The sequence below is a fragment of the Trachemys scripta genome, chromosome 23, assembly GCF_013100865.1.
Source record: "Trachemys scripta elegans isolate TJP31775 chromosome 23, CAS_Tse_1.0, whole genome shotgun sequence".
Classification (NCBI taxonomy): domain Eukaryota; kingdom Metazoa; phylum Chordata; order Testudines; family Emydidae; genus Trachemys; species Trachemys scripta.
Window position 1 is genome coordinate 15,260,160 of NC_048320.1, and position 18,891 is coordinate 15,279,050.

The 18,891-nt window shown below is 55.6% G+C and overlaps 2 protein-coding genes across 3 annotated transcripts; both read left to right on the top strand.

The window, feature by feature from the left end:
- Window positions 1-3,846: 3,846 nt before the first annotated feature.
- Window positions 3,847-11,766, top strand: LOC117869134 (glucose-6-phosphatase-like). Its single transcript, XM_034755656.1, has 5 exons — window positions 3,847-4,076; window positions 6,419-6,528; window positions 7,774-7,879; window positions 8,482-8,597; window positions 9,820-11,766. The coding sequence occupies exons 1-5, from the start codon at window positions 3,847-3,849 to the stop codon at window positions 10,329-10,331; spliced, it is 1,074 nt and encodes a 357-aa protein (XP_034611547.1). The 3' UTR covers window positions 10,332-11,766.
- Window positions 11,767-13,103: 1,337 nt separating this feature from the next.
- Window positions 13,104-17,813, top strand: LOC117869133 (glucose-6-phosphatase-like). 2 transcript variants are annotated; one of them, XM_034755654.1, is made up of 6 exons: window positions 13,104-13,383; window positions 13,806-13,915; window positions 14,010-14,115; window positions 14,574-14,741; window positions 15,753-15,868; window positions 16,660-17,813. In XM_034755654.1, the coding sequence occupies exons 1-6, from the start codon at window positions 13,166-13,168 to the stop codon at window positions 17,169-17,171; spliced, it is 1,230 nt and encodes a 409-aa protein (XP_034611545.1). In that variant the 5' UTR covers window positions 13,104-13,165; the 3' UTR covers window positions 17,172-17,813. The 2 variants fall into 2 exon arrangements, with proteins under 2 accessions (XP_034611545.1, XP_034611546.1); XM_034755655.1 differs by lacking the exon at window positions 14,574-14,741 and having other exon boundaries at window positions 13,106-13,383.
- Window positions 17,814-18,891: the final 1,078 nt, after the last annotated feature.

Below are 18,891 nucleotides of genomic sequence, written 5' to 3' on the forward strand. Positions count from 1 at the left end.
TGGCCCGGGAAACTGAACAAAGGCGGTGGGAGGGGTCGCTGAAGGCAGAGTGCTGGAAACGGGCTGGAGAGATGGCTCTGACCCCCCAAACTGAGGGGGGCTGGGATGCCCTGGGACCCCAAGCTGGACCTAACTGAGGGGGGGCCCTGTTGTCTGTGCCTGCAAGACCTGTCTTGGACTGTATTCCTGTCATCCAAATAAACCTTCTGCTTTACTGGCTGGCTGAGAGTCATGGTGAATCGCAGGAAGCCGGGGGTGCAGGGCCCTGAGTCCCCCAATACTCCGTGACACAAACTTTTTGGCCCGAGGGCCACATTGGGGTTGCACAACTGTATGGAGGGCCAGGTAGGGAAGGCTGTGCCTCCCAGACAGCCTGGCCGCCAACCCCTATCCACCCCCTCCCACTTCCCGCCCCCTGACTGCCCCCCTCAGAGCCCCCAACCCATCCAACCCCCCCTGCTCCTTGTCCCCTGACCGCCCCCTCCCAGGACCCCTGCCCCCTATCCAACCCCTCTGCTCCCTGTCCCCTGACTGCCCCAACCCCTATCCACACCACCCAGTCCCCCGGGACTCCCATTCCCAACCCTCCCTGTTCCCCATCCCCTGACTGCCCCCCCAGAACCTCCGCCCCATCCAACCGCCCCCTCTTCCCTGACTGCCACCCAGGACCTCCTGCTCCCCTCCCCAACCCCCCCCCCCGCTCCCCACCCCCTTACCAGCAGCAGGAGCCCAGTGGGAGCAGTGGGCCAGAGTGCGGCCCACATGGCAGCGTGGCTGTGAGGAAGGGGGGACAGCGGGGGAGGGGCCGGGGACTAGGCTCCCCAGACGGGAGCTTAGGGGCCGGGCAGGACGGTCCCGTGGGCCAGATGTGGCCCGTGGGCCGTAGTTTGCCCACGTCTGCCCTAGCCGCTCAATCAGCTGGAGGCTCACTTGGCAGATATGCTGCCCCTGGAGTCCTGGACATGATTGGCTTGTGGCTGCATTTTATTATTATTAATAATCAAGTGGAAGAGACATACAGTGAGTCCAGTGATGGTATGGGAGGGCTCCTCGGGGCAGCCCAGTCCCCTGCGCGGGAGGGAGAGACACAGCTGCTGTCCCCTCTCTGGTCACTGGCATCTCGTGAATGAGCCCAGTGTTGAAATCAAGGACCAACACGGGGGAGATGCGTTTGCGCCTTGTGCTCTGCCCACTTGCTTTGAAGTTTCACTGTTATTTGTGAAGTGTCAGGGTTAGGGTTAAAGTCACACCAAGATTGGCTCAGACACACGTTTTCCTCACAGCAATTAGTATGGGTTTAGCAAACCTGGCTCGCATGTGGCTTCACTGTTTGTGATGGCTGGAGGTTTCCTGACTCTTTAGGGTCTGGAAAGCCCCCGTGGGCTCAGGGAGCGCTCAGCGCTGACACACATAAATGCCAGCGTGGAACAATCAACATCATTCATATGCCAATGTCAGCCCTGTTGGTAGCTGCACTTGCAGAGGACGTGCGTGATTGCTTTGTGCTGTGCTTTGAGCTGACTTCCTGGAGCAGAGGAAGGGAGATAGCGCACACGGAAACACATGGTCCTACAGGATGTATGCAGGAAGCTCAATGGGAAGCCCTATGGGGTTTGCTCTCCGCCTGGAGCTGATATGGGGATGGCCGAAGAATGATTCTGTAGCTGTTGTTTGAACAGAGTTCACCCCCTTGTACTATTTAAGAACCTCACACTGTCTACCTTCTTGGTCGCTGTCACGGACTCACAGATCGTGCCCGCTCTCGTCACAGTCACCCTTTCTAGTGCCTCCGCTGTGCAGCGATCCTTCTCACCCCCCATACGCTCCACTGCGCACGCCCAACCTCCACCTGCCCCGCACTCCACCTCCACACATGCTGTCGTGCCATAAAAGGTTCTTTGTCTCTTTTCTTGATTCAAGCCTCATAAAACTGTCCCATCACTCCTTTTGGTGGGGGTTCAGGAAGCACAAGGGTGTGTGGGGTGTGTGCAGGGGCGGCTCCAGGCACCAGCGCAGCAAGCGTGTGCCTGGGGCGGCAAGCCGCAGGGGGCGGCCTGCCGGTTGCTGTGAGGGCGGCAGTCAGGCTGCCTTCGGCGGCATGCCTGCGGGAGGTCTGCCAGTCCCGCGGATTCGGTGGCAATTCGGTGGCGGGGACACCGAAGGCGTGGCACTGGCGGACCTCCCGCAGGCATGCTGCCGAAAGCCGCCTGACTGCCGTGCTTGGGGCGGCAAAAACCATAGAGCCGCCCCTGGGTGTGTGCACGCACGGGGCCAGCGGTGTAGCCAGAAGAGAATGGGTTCAGTGGTACAGTCAAAGCAGTTTTGGAGACCTGGGTTTAAATCCTGTTTCAGGTCCCAGAAAAGCGAGTGAGTTAAATGAGTCTCACTCTAAGCCCTGGTGGACACATGTCCACATCATAACATCACCTGCTAGTCTGGCATGGTGGCCAGTCTCTGCTTAGGAGAGGATTAAGGCTGCAATAGTGGGAGGGGGTCCATGTCAGGTTTGCGGTGCACTGGCAGAGCAGAATTGGCAGCCAAGGACTGGCCTAGCAAGGGGCTACAGGGCTGGACACACTGACAGTGGACAGACAGAGCTATATGTGGGTGAAGTATGGAACACAGACACACTCCCTTTTCTTATCCTCCTGTCCTTCAAATCTTCCTTTAAAATCCACCTCTTCCCAGAATGCCTCCTGCCTTCTGCCCACCAGAAATTCCTGTAACCTGCCTTTCAGAAACTATTGTTCTGGGGCTTGCCTTTGTTTGCCTTGTTTATCTTCAATTGTAAACTCTCCAGCGCAGGGAATGGCTCCAACATTTATCGGGTACTGTGGCCATTGGTCACATAAGTCCATTTTAAAATAATAACACCGTCACTAATCCTAAGGAAGCCTGCACAGTCCGAGCCCACTTCTCCTGGCTCAACCCAAAGATAACAGCTCCTCATTTTACCAAACAATGAAATTCCTGATACCATGTGACAAAGTACAAAACCATGATGTAGGAATATTCTGAATACTGCAACGTGCCAGAGGGCGTGAGGTATCTGCCCCTTCCCACCCACCCCACCTCCTGCACAGGTCGCCATAGTCATTTTGAGTAACTGGCTGGGTTTCTGTGAGGGGTCTAACAACTGACGATAAATACTGACTTGTCCCTGCTGCTTCTCGGCAAAGCAGCTGACTCGTATTCTACAATAAAAGGTATAAATTGTAACCTCCTGGGGCAGGGACCGTCTCTGTGGTCTGTGTTCGTACAGAGCCTAGCATAATGGAGCCAGGTGCACAAATAGGGTTCCTGGGTGCTCTGATAATACAAATAATTAATAAAGCCTATAATCATTTTTCTGAGAAAACGAAGAGCATAGTCATCGTCTTTCAGAGCGACCCATTCCGCACAGACTCAGGGGACTTTGCGTCCCACAGGAGAGATGGGTCCACGTCATAGCACACCGCCCAATTTAGTACTGGAGTAAACACAGTTAAGATCCCTTTCCTGACCCTCAGTCCCCTTCCTGGGAGCCTTTCAGCGGCTGGAAAAACAGCAAAAGCTGCAAAAAAGAAAGTCTCGTTTTTCCCACCAGTGCTAATGGGTTAATGATTGATTTGCGCAGATCACTGTGAATTGCTGAGACAGACGCCTGGAGAAGGTAATTGTGTCAAACTCCTGTGAAGTAATGTTTGCTGAGGAGCTTTGGTGCTAACATGTCTTGATTGGGGGGACATCTTTGAAAAGCAAATGTAATCTGCGTCCCAAGCAGTATATAACCAGCCAGCCCAAAAAGTGAGGCGTCGCATTCCCTCCCAAAGCCCCAGCAATCTCCCCGTAGCCTGAGCTACGGCCATGGGGACAGGAATGGATTTTGTACACAGCTCTGGAGTTCAAATGACTTGCTACCTGCAGGAGCATTACCAGGGCTCCCAGGACTGGTTCCTCTTCATCTCCTTCGCTGCTGACCTCAGAAACACCTTCTTCATCCTCTTCCCCATCTGGTTCCACCTCTGCGAGGCCGTGGGCGTCAAGCTGATCTGGGTGGCTGTGATCGGGGACTGGCTCAACCTGGTCTTTAAGTGGTGAGTGTGTGGGCCTCACTGCCAAGGCAAGGCCCAGGGTTATGTGTCTATAAGAGAGCCAGGGAGGGGCACACTCACGTTAATACACACATGTGCACTCATACACACTCACCCTCATGCACAAGTTCACATGAGATACGTTACTATCGTATACTAAACGGCTCCTGTGTTACAAATGAAGTGCATTAAAGGGGCTGTCTGTGTATTTTTAAAATTAAGCCGTGTAAAAATGCATTTTCTTGAGCGCTTGAGTTAAACTGATGTAATTTAATACTAGAAAGAGAAACTGCCCAGATGGGCCAGCAGGGTGCTGTTGCCTGATTTCCTCTCCATACCATGTTTGATTTATTGTAGCTCTGGGCACATCAATATTACTGTAATTTATTAAATGAGTGATAGAGGCACTGGCAGTTAGCGAGACAAGGTGCGGGAGGTAATAACTTTTATTGGTCCAGCTTCTGTCGGTGAGAGAGGCAAGCTCACGTGCTCCACAGACTCTCAGAATCATAGAATAATATCAGGGTTGGAAGGGACCTCAGGAGGTCATCTAGTCCAACCCCCTGCTCAAAGCAGGACCAATTCCCAACTAAATCATCCCAGCCAGGGCTTTGTCAAGCCTGACCTTAAAAACCTCTAAGGAAGGAGATTCCACCACCTCCCTAGGGAACCCATTCCAGTGCTTCACCACCCTCCGTGAGTGAAAAAGTTTTTCCTAATATCCAACCTAAACCTCCCCCACTGCAACTTGAGACCATTACTCCTTGTTCTGTCATCTGGTACCACTGAGAACAGTCTAGATCCATCCTCTTTGGAACCCCCTTTCAGGTAGTTGAAAGCTGCTATCAAATCCCCCCTCTCTCTTCTCTTCTGCAGACTAAACAATCCCAGTTCCCTCAGCCTCTCCTCATAAGTCATGTGCTCCAGACCCCTAATCATTTTTGTTGCTCTCCGCTGGACTCTTTCCAGTTTTTCCACATCCTTCTTGTAGTGTGGGGCCCCAAACTGGACACAGTACTCCAGATGAGGCCTCACCAATGCCGAATAGAGGGGAATGATCACATCCCTCGATCTGCTGGCAATGCTCCTACTTATACAGCCCAAAATGCCGTTAGCCTTCTTGGCAACAAGGGCACACTGTTGACTCTTCCTCAGGCAGGGCAGGTTTGCTGGGGGTCGGGCTGCGGGGTGCGGTGATTCTGCAACGTTTGTCTTGTGGTATCAGTTAACCCCAGCTCTTGAAAGACACCACGACCATTGGCACTGTAAAGAGGCCGAGGCTTGAGGCCATAGCAGGGGCCTTAGCGATGCCTGCATGACCCCATAGTGTAGACACGGGCTGCACTGACGGAAGGGGTGTTTCTGTTGCTGTAGAAACGCCATCTCCCCAAGCAGTGGCAGCTAAGACAATGGGCGCAGCCTTCCTTTGACCTAGTTGTGTCTACACAGGAGCTTAAGTTGGTGTCACTATGTCACCCGGGGCTGTGGATTTTTCACTCCCCTGAGCGACGTAGCTATGTCAACCTAAATGTTAAGTAGGCCTCAGTAGGCCCTGGCGACTGTTCTCACCTCTCAGCCCCTAACGCAGGTCTCTCCAGGTCAGGGCGGAGGCACAGTTGCAGGGGACTGTGGGGGAGACTTGCACTATCAGCAAATAGCAGCCTGTCAGCGATCAGGGCTGTCAATCGAGCACCTTTTACCGGCAGGAAATTCACTTTAAACCTGTTAAAAACACCTGGTTCAAGCTCCTGTTCCTTTCCTGTCATGGTCATGGCAAGGGCCAGGCTGTGCAGGGCGTGGGTGGGCAGTACATGCCATCATACAGCAGCCCAATAGTGTATTTCTGGGCAACTAGCACTCATCTCAGGGGGCTTACACCAGACACTGCCCATCTGGCCTCGTGTCCTCCAGTATAGCCAAGATGTGCTATATTTGTCCCCCAAAATGCCATCGTCTTGCTTAAAGAAACCCCTGCCTGGCCTTGACCCAGCGTCAGAGATTGCTGACTAAAATAAACACGCTGTTCAGGGAGGATAAAAGGCTGGTTAGAGGTCTCGGGACTTCTAGAGCATTTCTTGTTGACCACAGTGAGATAATGGTCAGAAGGCAAAGGGTGGTGCCAGGAAAAGAGCAAGAACCGTGAGCAGAGTTCACTTCCCCTGGGAACAGACACTTTCTGATTAACCTGAAAACATCTGCTTGGTCTTACGCTCTTCCCTGGCTAATGAGCCCAGGCCTGACTTTGGCACCACCTGGTGTCCTCTATGAATGAACCGGTTGTGCTGGCCAAGGGGGGGGTGGATGATGCCTGATTTGACCATGTGACCCATTGCATTTCACTACAGGATTCTCTTTGGGCAGAGACCCTACTGGTGGGTCCGTGAGACCGGCTACTACGGCAACGCCTCCACCCCTGTGATCCAGCAGTTCCCCCTCACCTGTGAGACCGGCCCAGGTGAGCCACCCCCCTCCACAGTGCACTTGCGGCACGCAGGAGAAGCCTGACAAGTGCGCAACCTAGACACCAGTCACCGCACTCACAGCAACCGTTAGTCTTTGGTTTTTAATGAGTGTAACACCCCAACGGGGCTAGGTGCTCTGCCCCCACAAGAGGAGGCAGGTTTCTGCCCCAAAGAACGTAGAATCAAAGGTCCGTCTGAGGACACCTGCATGTCCTGAGTAGCACTTTACCCCCAGGAGTCATCCTACTGCGTGACCACTGATTTCTCCTGGGACTAAGGTGCTCAGAACTCAGACCCTGAATTCATGCCCATTTGGAGGCCTGAGTCGGTTCCCGCACCGCACAGGCTCCAGGCAGTGCTGGGAGACAGGGCAGCTGGTGCGCCTCATTGACCTAGGCGTCTGAGTCTCAGTTCGAAGGGTGAGACCTCCCCGAGGGCAGAGCATGCTCCCAAGGGAGGTGGCGGGAGCTGCCCAGTAACAACGCTGCACTGGCCCCCGGGTGGGAAATGGGCCGGACGAGCGCTATGCCAGCTAACCTCCTGGCAGAGAAGTCTGGGTCGTCTGCACACGAGCAACCTCCGCAGCCTCCTTTGCTTAAAACTCCTCTCTCAAGCTGTACCTGGCAGCTTCGGGGCGGACTCTGGCCTGTCCTGGGCTGCAGCCGCCTCTCTCTGCATTGAGCCTCCAGGCCATTCCTGCATCCTTAGAGGCCAGACTGGATTCCAATCCCCAGCTTGGGATTTTGGGGGCCAGCGTGACATGCAGATCAAAACCAAGCTGGGTTTTTTTGTGAGAAGAGCCCCCTTCTGGCTGCCTTCCCCCCACGTGGTCTGGTTCCCACCTAACCTTTCACCAGGAGTGGGCTGGAACAGGGGTTCTCGCTCCCGGCAGCTGTCTGTCTGTCCTACCTGTGATCCGATTTATAATACAGTCAAGCGCTCTGGCTCTCTGGCCTGTCCTGGAATGGACAAAAGACAGTTAAAGGAGCAGCAGCCGACACCCAAGGTATCAGGGGGCTGAGACTGTGAAAGGGAACGATGTCTAAATAGTTAAAGTCCTCGGGAAAGGCCCCATCAAACATCAGCCCAGGAAGCCTGTAGCAGGTGGCCTGGGCTAGAACAGACCGTGAGATGATTCCCTTCTGTGCGTTCAAACTCTCCAGCAGCCAGAAGCCAAAGTGGGAGGGGTTTTCTCTTCACTGAGCTCACTGCAGGCTTCTCCCAATTCTCCTCCACAGGCAGCCCCTCTGGCCATGCCATGGGCTCAGCTGGAGTGTACTACGTGATGGTGACGGCTCTGCTTAGCACCCTGCGTCGGCGCCAGAGATCCCCCTTCCAGCAGCTGTAAGGATCCCGCTCTGCCCTCGCGCTGGGTGCAGGGCCCAGGGGTGTAATTAGCTCTGGGCAGAATGAGCTCCAGCTAATCCCAGACGCGTGCGGCTCCTCTTGGCTTGGCCGTGGCAGCCGACCGTACTCTGATGCTAGGCCAGCTCGGCTCCCCGGTTGGGCTCGTGCCTGTCAGCCCCTGGCTGTGTCAATGTGCACATGGCATGTGCAGTCTGGAGCTGCCTGGGGAGCGCCGCTGGTGGGTTCAGACCCCAGTTTGGGATTGAGTTTTCCCCCCGCAGCAAGGCACTGGGACGGCCTGGTTCAGAGCTGGCAGCCGGGGTCTGTGGTCTCCGTCCCACACGCTGCTGCTGTGTCTGTCCTCCTGAAATGTCCCACAAATCTTACTTATTGAGTAAACGGTTCATCACGTTTCCCCCACCTAGGGTGACCAGACAGCAAATGTGAAAAATCAGGACAGGGGGTGGGGAGTAATAGGAGCCTATATAAGAAAAAGACCCCAAAATCGGGACTGTCCCTATAAAATCGGGACATCTGGTCACCCTACCCCCACCAATCCCACAGCCCACTGACTGCTGTGTTCTCGCTGCTCGTTGCAGGTGCCTGCGGGGGGCGCTGTGGATGGCCTTCTGGGGGGTTCAGGTGTCTGTCAGTCTGTCCAGGATCTTCCTAGCAGCTCACTTCCCGCACCAAGTCATCACGGGCGTCGTTGCAGGTGAGGTGCTGCTGCCTGGGCGGTTCCCTGGCTTGCTCCCCACACCGCGGGGTGGGGGGACAGGGTGGGTGGGCTGGATGCAGCTCTGGGAAGTTTCCATGTTATTCCCTTGTAAGAAACCAAGCGCTTCTGTTGTCAGAGGTGGGAAAACAGGCTTGCGGTCTGGCTCAGCAGGCGCGGGGTTAAAGCCCACAGAGTGCCTGCCCGTGGTTCTTTGCCATGGAAGGGCAGCGCTCTCTGGCGTCGCTGGGCAGCCCTGTCCCCGCCTGCGTTCATTCACTGCCAGGCTGGGCAGGAGAGGGGCAGGGAGCGACAGAGAGAGGAGCCGGGTGGGGAGAGTCTGATTGGAACTGGGCAAGCGCAGCAGAGGGACGAGGGGGCTGATGCAGGGAAAGGGAGCAGGGGACCCTCTGAACCCCCCTTCTCCCTTGCCCAGTGCTGCGGCTGGGGGGACGGGGTGTTGGCTTCTAATTATCTGGCTTCAGATAAACAGCTGAAAATGTGCCCGGCCCCAGGCCTGTGCCAGGCTTTTTGCTGGAATTTGGCCGAGCAGCTAACGACCCCAAAGCCTAACAGAGACGGGGCAGCCAGGAGTCCTTGGTCCATCTCCCTCTGCTTCGTGCTGTTATTATTATCGATGTGCATTGCGGTGGTACCCCCCAGCTGAGATGCAGCCCTGCTGCACTGTGCAAACAGCAGAGCCAGTCCCCGCCCCATAGAGCTCACGGCCTATGGGCCCCACTGGGAGCCCTGTGGTGACCCCTGGGCCGCCACTTGGGTTGAGGGGCTCGGAGTCCGGCCCTGCAGAAATAGGCCAAAGGGAAGAAGAAGGGCAGGATGGTTATGGCTCGGGGCATTGTCATGGGAACAGGAGCCTCCTTCCTTATGGCCTTCTGCTGCTCCCGCCTCGACGCCAGACCTGTCGTCTGTCATCGCCCCCATCGTGCCCAGCGGCTCCGCAGCCGGTCTGGGGGAGACGGGAACCTGGGCATTGCTGAGTCAGCAGAATTCTTCCTCCAGCGATTGTCTCCCAGGTGCCTTGGAAGGCCTTTAACCGCTGCTTCTCCCCGCACGTTGCAAACAGGCCGGAGCCTTGCTGTCAGCGGGTAATGGCAGCCCAGGCAGGGAAAGTGGGACGAGTGTCTGTTGTGTGAAGGACAGGGTTGGGCTTTGGTACCTTGACTCCTTCCTGCATCGCTGACATGTCTGTCTCCCTTATCAGGCATGGCAGTTGCTGAAGCTTTCCGGCACATCCCCTCCATCTACAGCGCCAGTCTCCGGCGGTACCTGGGCACCACCCTCGTCCTGTTCAGCTTCGCCCTGGGGTTCTACCTGCTATTGAAGGCTCTCGGCGTTGACCTGCTGTGGACCCTGGAGAAAGCCAAGAGGTGGTGTGACCGGCCGGAGTGGGTCCACATTGACACCACCCCCTTCGCCGGCCTCCTCAGGAACCTGGGCATCCTGTTTGGGCTGGGGCTGGCCCTCAACTCCCAGATGTACCTGGAGAGCTGCAAAGGGAAGATGGGCCAGCAGCTGCCCTTCCGCCTGAGCTGCATCGCGGCCTCGCTCCTCGTCCTGCACCTCTTCGACTCCTTCAAGCCTCCCACCAAGGTGGAGTTGCTGTTCTATGTCCTGTCCTTCTGCAAGAGTGCGGCCGTGCCCGTGGCTGCTGCCGGCCTCATCCCTTACTGCGTCGCCCGGCTCATCAGGAGGCAGGAGGAAAAGCTTTTATGAGATCGAGCAGAGCTGCATGGGACTGGCTGCCTCTAGGTTCCCAGCCCTGACCGCCAGGCCTGTGACTGCTCGGTGGTGCTGTGTCACAGAGCCAATGCAACCTGAATGTGGCACGGGCTGGCTCTTCTGTGCCAGTTGCACAAACTACATGGCCTTGAAAGACACAGAGAATTGTCTGAGAGACGGGGTGGGTGAGGGGAGAGTCCCGTGAACCTGGCGCGGAGGGGGTTTTGGAGGTGAGGGTTTGCTTTACACTGGGCGTTTGAGAAAAGAAGCGTGGTTTGGTTTTTACCCTTGGCCCCGTTCATGCAGTAGAAGGTGGTCCTGACCCCAGCATGGTCCTTGCACCCCCATGCACACAGCTGTGCACACATGCCTCTCTGCCATACGCTAAGCAGAAAGAAAAGGGAATTGTAGGAACTGTACAACCTGGGGCTCTCACTGAGGTGCTGAGACATGTGACACAGACCTACGCAAAGCCTTAACTCGGTGTGCAGTGAGTGAAGGGCGATTGGCTTTCGCAGTCACCCTGGTGTCCCAGTATTGTGGCTTTGTTCTCAAGGCTTTTACACCAGCATAAACCTGGAGTAGCACCATGATGAAGCTGACCCTTACAACCTGTGCAAATAACGTGTGTGTCACCTTTCTGAAACTAGTACCCCCTCTCTGTATCCCAGCATGCACTGGGCTTGTGCTGTAACCCTGGAGTGAGATATTGACATTTGGATTTTGCCTGAGATACAAGCTGTAGCTTGCTTCCTAGGAGCGCTCAGCGGGTGTTGGCAGTTGTTTCATGCAGCCCTTGATACCAGGTTTCATGAGTGTCTCCCTGCCCTCACCAGCAGACACACGAGATCCCAGACGTGCTGGGAAATAACCAACCCTGAGGGTCATATCACAAAACTCCTGCCCACTTGGGCACACGTCTGCCCTGATCACTTGTGGGATGAAAGTTCCTACCAGAGCAGGGAACTTACCAATGTATGGTTTCTTTTCAATCTGTTACTGGCTTGAGGTTTCTTTGCCTGAGTTACTCAGACCTAAGAGTTTGAAAAGAGACACTAGGTGGTAAGATCCCTGCACAACTGGAACAGTGAGATGTGAATGGGAGGGGAGGGAACATGTTTATTTTCTCTGTTATCTCCTGTTACTTCTCCAGCAAAGTGTCACGAGTCGATGGCATGCACAGCCCTGACCCCCACTCTGATCCTGCTGCGTCACAAACTGCCCCTCACCGCCACCTATTGAGTTGTTTTCCTGTTTGCTGGTAACCACTGCAGGGACCGGTGTGGAAATCCTGAGTGTGCCATGGGCCGTTGCTGTCTTGCTTGTTTACATCGGCTCCTTCTTTCCCCGTGGATGGGTTGGGGGTTCTCTGCCCGGGTTGTTAGTTTCTGTATTTCCCACATGATTTTGGGGATTAAATATATCTCAAGAATCACATTGTTTGGGAGATTCCTTTTTCCTCGGCTTTTTTACCATCAAACATGTACTCTTTTGCCTCGTGCCTTTACACAGATCCTTCCACAAATCACCTACTGAGGCCTAATGTTTCCGCAGCTGGGATCACAAGCATCTGGCCTGCCCTAGTAGAAAAAGTGCAGCTGGAGAAGACATTTCTGTGTTTTTGGTGCATGTTGTGTTCCCTCATCTCAATGGAGCACACATCTGTACAACCAGGAATACTCTGGGTGCTCAACAAAGATCAGTATCAGCTGCCTCCCAACTAGGGACAAGCAAAGAAGGGAGACAGGGACGGAGTTACACTTGGATCATTCACTTCTTTCTCAGTGGACACTGGGCTGCACACGTGTGCACACATGTCCTGCACTGGGAATCCTAGCACTACATGACACACTTCCCAGAGCAACCCTGGATGTAAACTTTCAGCCAGCTGGTGATCTCAGTTACACTCCGGGCAAATCCAGAGCAAACACATAGCTTCAGTGGAGTCATAACTGAGATCAGAAGTTGGCCCAGTATGCATCTTCTGCCTTATGTAGACACCTTCTGTGGGAGGCACATTTTCTGTGCAAACTGGGACTGTAAGAGACCAGAGTTTGGTCTCACCTTTGCAGCAACAATAAACTGGACTTGAACTCAGCCACCTCCCTCAGCCCAGAGGTGCGAGTGCTACCATCTGACGCATCTTGACCTGGAGAAGGTCTAAGGGGTAAAGCAGGGCACAGCTGCATTTCTAACCGTGGGAAATCTGCATTTGACCTGTCAAACAAATGAATAAATACAAGTAAAACAACCTACTTTACCCAAAGCCCAACCTACAGCTTTAGGGTGGTCAGTGTAACTCCATTGCAGTTGACGGAGCTATGCCCAGTTATTCCAGTTGAGGATTTGACCCTTAAAATGCATTTAGTCTGAACAATCAGTAACAGATTTCAGAGAAATGGGACAGATTCATGCCCTACTGGTGTCTGTTTGCTAGCCCATCATTCTCCTGGAGAGGCAGGTTAACATCCAACCAAACCTGTCTTTGTTTTTAAAACAGTGACACCAAATTAGCTCGTTGTAGCCTTTGTGCAATTCTCTGCCTTACTCCCCAACTTTCAGCCCTTTCCCCTAGTGACACCCACACGCCCAGGAGTAACCAGAGGGAAACTCTGAAATGAGGGATATTGATTCCTGGGGATGAGGGTACAGGCAGTTTGCTCCAGATTTCTGGCTCTGTCAATAGTTTTTGGCTGGGGTGGCTCAGGATCAAAGATCATTGCATATGTCATAAAAGAGTTCAGGCTGGCAGGGTATAAGAAGCAGCAGGCTTCACAAAGCTGTCAGTGCAAACAACGGGATCCAAAGAGACACAACCAGGAGCCATAATGGACCTGCTGCACAGTGCTGGGGTGCAGGTGGTGCACTACCTGCAGGAGAACTACCAGGGCTTCCAGGACTGGTTCCTCTTCATCTCCTTCGCTGCCGACCTTAAAACCACCTTCTTCATCTTCTTCCCCATCTGGTTCCACCTCTGCGAGGCCGTGGGCGTCAAGCTGATCTGGGTGGCCGTGATCGGGGACTGGCTCAACCTGGTCTTTAAGTGGTGAGTGCGGATTCTGAGAAGCAGCTGTGGAGTGCTGCAGTTTGGGGTTGTTTCCAACCCCTCCCAGGGTCTGACGTAGCCTCTCTGAGAGGAAGGCTGGGTTTGGGATTGAGGAACAGGGTTGGGAGTCAAGACACTTGGGCTCTGTCCCTGAGTCTGCCACTGACTAGCTCGGTGACTCTGAGCAAGTCACTTTACCGCTGGTAAAGCAGAGGCCGGTGCTGAATTAATAAGTGAGCTGAAAAGGCAAGAAGAGTAAATCATGATAGTTATGGAGCCAGCACTTTGCCCCCACAGAGTCCTCCCGACAACCCTCAGCATAGGGCAGCCAGGGCTCCGCCGCCCCCGGGAATCCGCGCTGCAGGGTACGTGACATGCCCCAAGCCCCGCACTGCCATTGTCACTTTCTCCTTTCACTACAGGATCCTCTTTGGGCAGAGACCCTACTGGTGGGTCCATGAGACCGGTTACTATGGCAACGCCTCCACCCCTGTGATCCAGCAGTTCCCCCTCACCTGTGAGACCGGCCCAGGTGAGGTTCCCGCTATTGTACCCCTCAGATTCACTGCAACTTCCTCCCTGGCTTCTCTCCCTTCTAACTGATCGGGACTGGGTCTTCTCCACAGGAAGCCCCTCAGGCCACGCCATGGGTTCTGCTGGAGTCTACTACGTCATGGTGACGGCCCTGCTGCCCTGCGTCCAGGGCACCCAGCACAGATCCCGTGCAGCCAGGTGAGCAGGGCCTTGTGGCCTGAGGGCCTTCTCGTGGCCCGTGGCTTGGGCCTGGCTCTGTGTTAGTCAGAACGGGACAGGTTTTTACTGCCCATGACTTGATATCTATAACAGGGTGACTGTCCCCTTAAGGGGAATAGGGGTCAGTCTGCTCCATAGTGTGTCCCTTTAGGGTTCCTGGGACTTTGGGAGCAGAGGAGGACAAAGGGAAGGGCATCAGCAGGTGTTGGGACTTGGGAGAAAGGGAGATGGTTCGTCCTGGAGGAACAGTCAGTGCTTGGGGGAAACCCAGGCTACTGTTTCTTTATGAGTCCAGGACCAGAGCCTGGTAGTGAGGATGGGACGGGTCCCTTCTCCCAGCCAGCTGGGAGGAGCCCTGGGAAGGAGGGTGCTGCCTCCTCCCTCATCACAGGGGAGACACCAGCAAGGTGAGGAGCCTGCCTGCTGCCGTCTCCCAGCCCAGGGGTGAAAGGACTAAGTGCAGAGGGGCCAGCTGGGGGAAGCAGCTTGAAGGCGGTAACTAGCCCGGATCAGCCCAGCTCTGAAGAGGAGGCGGTGGGAGGCCTGAGGGGGCAGGAGGGCTGGACTCGCAGGACTAAAGAAAAGCTTAGCACTTTCGGAGAGAGGTAAGAAATCAGGCTGCACAACGGGGGCTCTTGCGCTCACTCCTGGGGTCTGGGTGTCAGTACGGAGAACCCAGCGGGAGCCGAGCTGGCGGGGCCATCCCAGGCCACACGGGGGGTGCTCTGCAGGGGCCCCCACCCACAATCCGTTTGGGTGAGTGGGCTGAGTGAGCCGGTTCCACCTGCTGCTGCCGCCCTGGGGAGGGGATCGTTTCACCCTGTGAGGAGGGTCCCACGGGTGACCAGGCAAAATGGAGGATGACTAATGGAATTGTGGGTAAATGCCCCCCCTTCCCGGTCAGCATGAATTCCTGCCCCCTGTTATATCTGGGCCCGGGAGATACATGAGAAGTGGGACGTGCGAAGCCCCCAAGAGCTGGAGCGAAAGGAAATATCCTGGGGCTTTTTGCACCCGGATCAGCGGCGCCCATTGCTGCATCACACCTAGTTACTGCCCAGCAACTGGCATCAGCATCTGTGAGATCTGAGCCAAGCCCAGCACAGGGGAGGGGACTCTCAGCTGGCAGCAGATCTGCGTGGGTCCAATCAGCCAGCCCCGGGCAAAGCCCCTTTCGCTTGAGTGCTGCAGCTTGCAGGAGGCACCAGGCATGGGAAAGGCCTTCGCTCGCTGGTTCGGTTGCCCTAACATCTGGCCAGGGGTGCTGGAACAGTTTGTATGGTGGGGGGGCTGAGAGCCATTTTCCCAAACTACTTACCCTGGATATAATGGAAGGAAACCCTTTCAAGCCAGGGGGTGTTGCCACACCCCAGTACCCCTAGTCCCAGCTCCTATGTTTGGGCCTCGTGGCGGACACATGTAGGCCATAGACTTGGTCTCATTGTCTAGCTAGCGAGACGGGCACTTGTGCTGGCGCGGTTGCTCCTGCGTGCTAGCTAGAGAGGAGCCAGTCAGCCAGCGCGCAGGCTCCCATCATTCACAGGCCGCTTGCGGCTTTATTAAAGTGCTTTTGCCCTGGGCGCCCACGACCTTCCTGGCTGGCTGTCTCTTTGCAGGTGCCTCCGCGGCCTCCTGTGGCTTGCGTTCTGGGCCGTGCAGGTCTGCGTCTGCTTGTCCCGAGTCTTCCTAGCTGCTCACTTCCCCCATCAGGTGATCGCAGGGGTCATCTCAGGTGAGTGTCAAGGCTGCCTCCCCCGTCACAGCACCCGCCAGCTCTCCAGGGCCCAGTGACCAGAGAGGCGATCTGAGCTCTAGATAGCCTTGCTCCTGCTTGGAGGAGACGTACCTCCTCAGCTCTGGGAGCACCATGTACTCAAAATACGATGGCAAAGTGATCGTCTTTCCCCAGGTACCCACGTCGGCAGCGTGGAGAAGCAAACCCATGGCCTAGTGGGCTCGGCCTCCCCTTGCACGGCTAATGGCATCAGTCAGTGCTGACATGATGTCACTGCTTTGCATGGTGCTTTAGAGAGCGAGCGAGCGAGCGCACGCCAGGGTCACATGCTAACCAGCACATGCTGCCCAGTGCACTGGAGGGAGCGTCCCAGTTCTCTGCACACCCCATTGTTAGTAGTCACTTTGGGTGACCTGGGGCTGTCACTACATGTGCCTAGCACCTGGTACCGGGAGCTGGTTCCTGCTCCTTCCCCAAGGCCTCTCTACACCGAGCCCACCCAGTACATTTTGCAGCTAGGCCTGTTTGCTGCTCAGTGAGGGTACGTCCACACTACAGTGAGACACCTGTGGCTGGCCCGGGACAGCTGACTCCGGTTCGTGGGGCTCGGGCTAAGGGGCTGTTTAATTGCAGTGTAGACGTTTGGGCTCCAGCTGCAGTCTGAGCTCTGGGACCCTCGCACCACGCAGGACCCTAGAACGTGGGCACCAGCCCCGGCCCAAACGTCTATACACTACACTGCACTAACTACAGTGTAGACGTACCTACAGAGACTGTTCTGCCCCTAGGGATGGTAGTAGCAGAAGCGTTTGACCACATCCACTCCATCTACAACGCCAGTCTCCGGCGGTACCTGGGCACCACCCTCTTCCTGTTCAGCTTTGCCCTGGGGTTCTACCTGCTGCTGAAGGCTCTCGGCGTTGACCTGCTGTGGACCATGGAGAAAGCCAAGAGGTGGTGTGACCGGCCGGAGTGGGTCCACATTGAAACCACCCCCTTCGCCGGCCTCCTCAGGAACCTGGGCATCCTGTTTGGGCTGGGGCTGGCCCTCAACTCCCAGATGTACCTGGAGAGCTGCAAAGGGAAGATGGGCCAGCAGCTGCCCTTCCGCCTCAGCTGTATCGCGGCCTCGCTCCTCGTCCTGCACCTCTTCGATTCCTTCGACCTCCCCACAGACAGAGAGCTACTGTTCTACGTCCTGTCCTTCTGCAAGAGTGCCGCTGCCCACCTGTGTGCGGTGGCACTCATCCCCTACTGCATTGCCCAGGTGCTCAGGAGGGGTGACAAGAAGATCCTTTAGCTGACCTGCAAACTTGCGTCATAGCTGCCAAGCCAGGCTGCTCTTCGGGGCAGGGGAATGTGCTCTGCAGGGCTCCCCCTTCCCTTTCCCACTGCAGTAACAGGTCTCCACAGACCTCACAGCTCTGGGTTACGTGATCGGCTCAGTGCCGTGAAGTGGAAGGGGAAGTTCACTGTCTCCTGTGTGGGAAAGGAAGTGAGTGACTATCACACACCTCAGTGCTGCACAGGGTGAAATGTAATGGGGTCCTCGTTCAGCCACAGCCCCTGGCCCAGCCCACGGTAACCTCTGCTCTAGGCAGTGTGAGTAGATAACGGGGCGGTCAGGAACGCTGTCCCAGCCGAGGGCATAGCCACAGCTGAGGGGGAGGTGTCCCACACAGAATTCGGCTCTTGGCCACCTTGTCAGCCTCTTACACTACAACGTACCAAACGCTCTCCAGAGCGGGGAACAGTCGGCACCTACCCATCTTATGGCTCAGTCCCCTCTGGGCTAATGCGTTTGGCTATGGACACACTGAACAGCGGTGCTGTCAATCAACTCGGCCCCAGCAGAGCAGGGATGGCGTGTCCATGGGCTCCCAGCCCGGGAAAGCTGTGCTGAGGTTGCAAGGAGTGCCATAGGCGTGGGTGTGTCTGTGCGTTACAGCTGGGCGGCACCCATGGGCCCCGGGCCGAGGGACAGGCGCTAGCTGTGAAATGCCTTTGGCAATAAAATTAGTAAATTCCACTCAGCCTTTCCCACCCTCAGGACATCTTACTGATGGGGCAACCTCTGCTCATTGCCCCTGTGGGCCCTCCAGAGATACAGGGACCCAGAGTTCTCCAAGAGAGCGTCACACAAAGGGCCAGACCGATGGTCCATCTAGCCCCGTGTCCTGTCTCTGACTGGGCCGGGGCCGGATGCTGCGGTGGAATGAACAGACCAGGGCAGTTATCCAGTCCCTGGCTGGCTGAGGGGAGCATTCTAGAACAGTGGTTCTCAACCAGGGGCACACATATCCTGGGGGTACACAGAGCTCTTCCGGGGGAACATCAACTCATCTAGAGATTTGCCTAATTTTACAACAGGCTATATAACAAGCACTAGCAAAGTCAGTACACACTAAAATTTCCTACAATGTCTTATTTATACTGCTCTATAGACTATACACTGACATGTACGTACACTCTTCATATTCCACTTGATTTATTATATAATTATATGGTAAACATGAGGAAGTCAGCCATTGTTCAGTACTCGTGTGCTGGGACACTTTTGTATTTTGATGTCTGATTTTGTAAGCAAGTCGTTTTTAAGTGAGGTGGAACTTTGGGGTACACCAGACAAATCAGACTCCTGGAAGGGGTACAGGGCTCTGGAAAGGTTGAGAACCACTGGTCTAGAAGGCAGGAAGTGAGGGGCAGCAGCAGGGCCATGGCTGTGGGAGGAGCAGCCTCAGGCCCCTACTCTGCACTCGGGAGTTCTGTCGAGGTGAATGCTGGTGTAGCTGCACAACACAGAGCCCTGCTGTAGGGGGTTGTCGCAGTGTGTGCCTCGGCCCGGCCCGGCTTTCCCCGTTCCAGGCATCCTCCTAGTGACTGACACCAAGCATGAACAAGGCCAAAGTTCAGCTTCTCCGCTTGCAGAGCTCAGGTTTCCATTTCAGGCCCAGAGCAATGGTGATCTGTCTCCCGCTTCCTACCATGGGCCCAATACAGCGCACCTGGTGTCCTACCGA

Excerpts from the sequence above, each read along its gene's own strand:
- LOC117869133 (XM_034755654.1), top strand. The coding sequence starts at position 13,166 with ATGGACCTGCTGCACAGTGCTGGGGTGCAGGTGGTGCACTACCTGCAG. Across the intron at positions 14,742-15,752 it reads CTTAGCACTTTCGGAGAGAG|GTGCCTCCGCGGCCTCCTGT; the intron begins GTAAGAAATCAG and ends GTCTCTTTGCAG. Across the intron at positions 15,869-16,659 it reads GATCGCAGGGGTCATCTCAG|GGATGGTAGTAGCAGAAGCG; the intron begins GTGAGTGTCAAG and ends TTCTGCCCCTAG.
- LOC117869134 (XM_034755656.1), top strand. The coding sequence starts at position 3,847 with ATGGGGACAGGAATGGATTTTGTACACAGCTCTGGAGTTCAAATGACT. Across the intron at positions 4,077-6,418 it reads CTCAACCTGGTCTTTAAGTG|GATTCTCTTTGGGCAGAGAC; the intron begins GTGAGTGTGTGG and ends ATTTCACTACAG. Across the intron at positions 6,529-7,773 it reads CACCTGTGAGACCGGCCCAG|GCAGCCCCTCTGGCCATGCC; the intron begins GTGAGCCACCCC and ends TCTCCTCCACAG.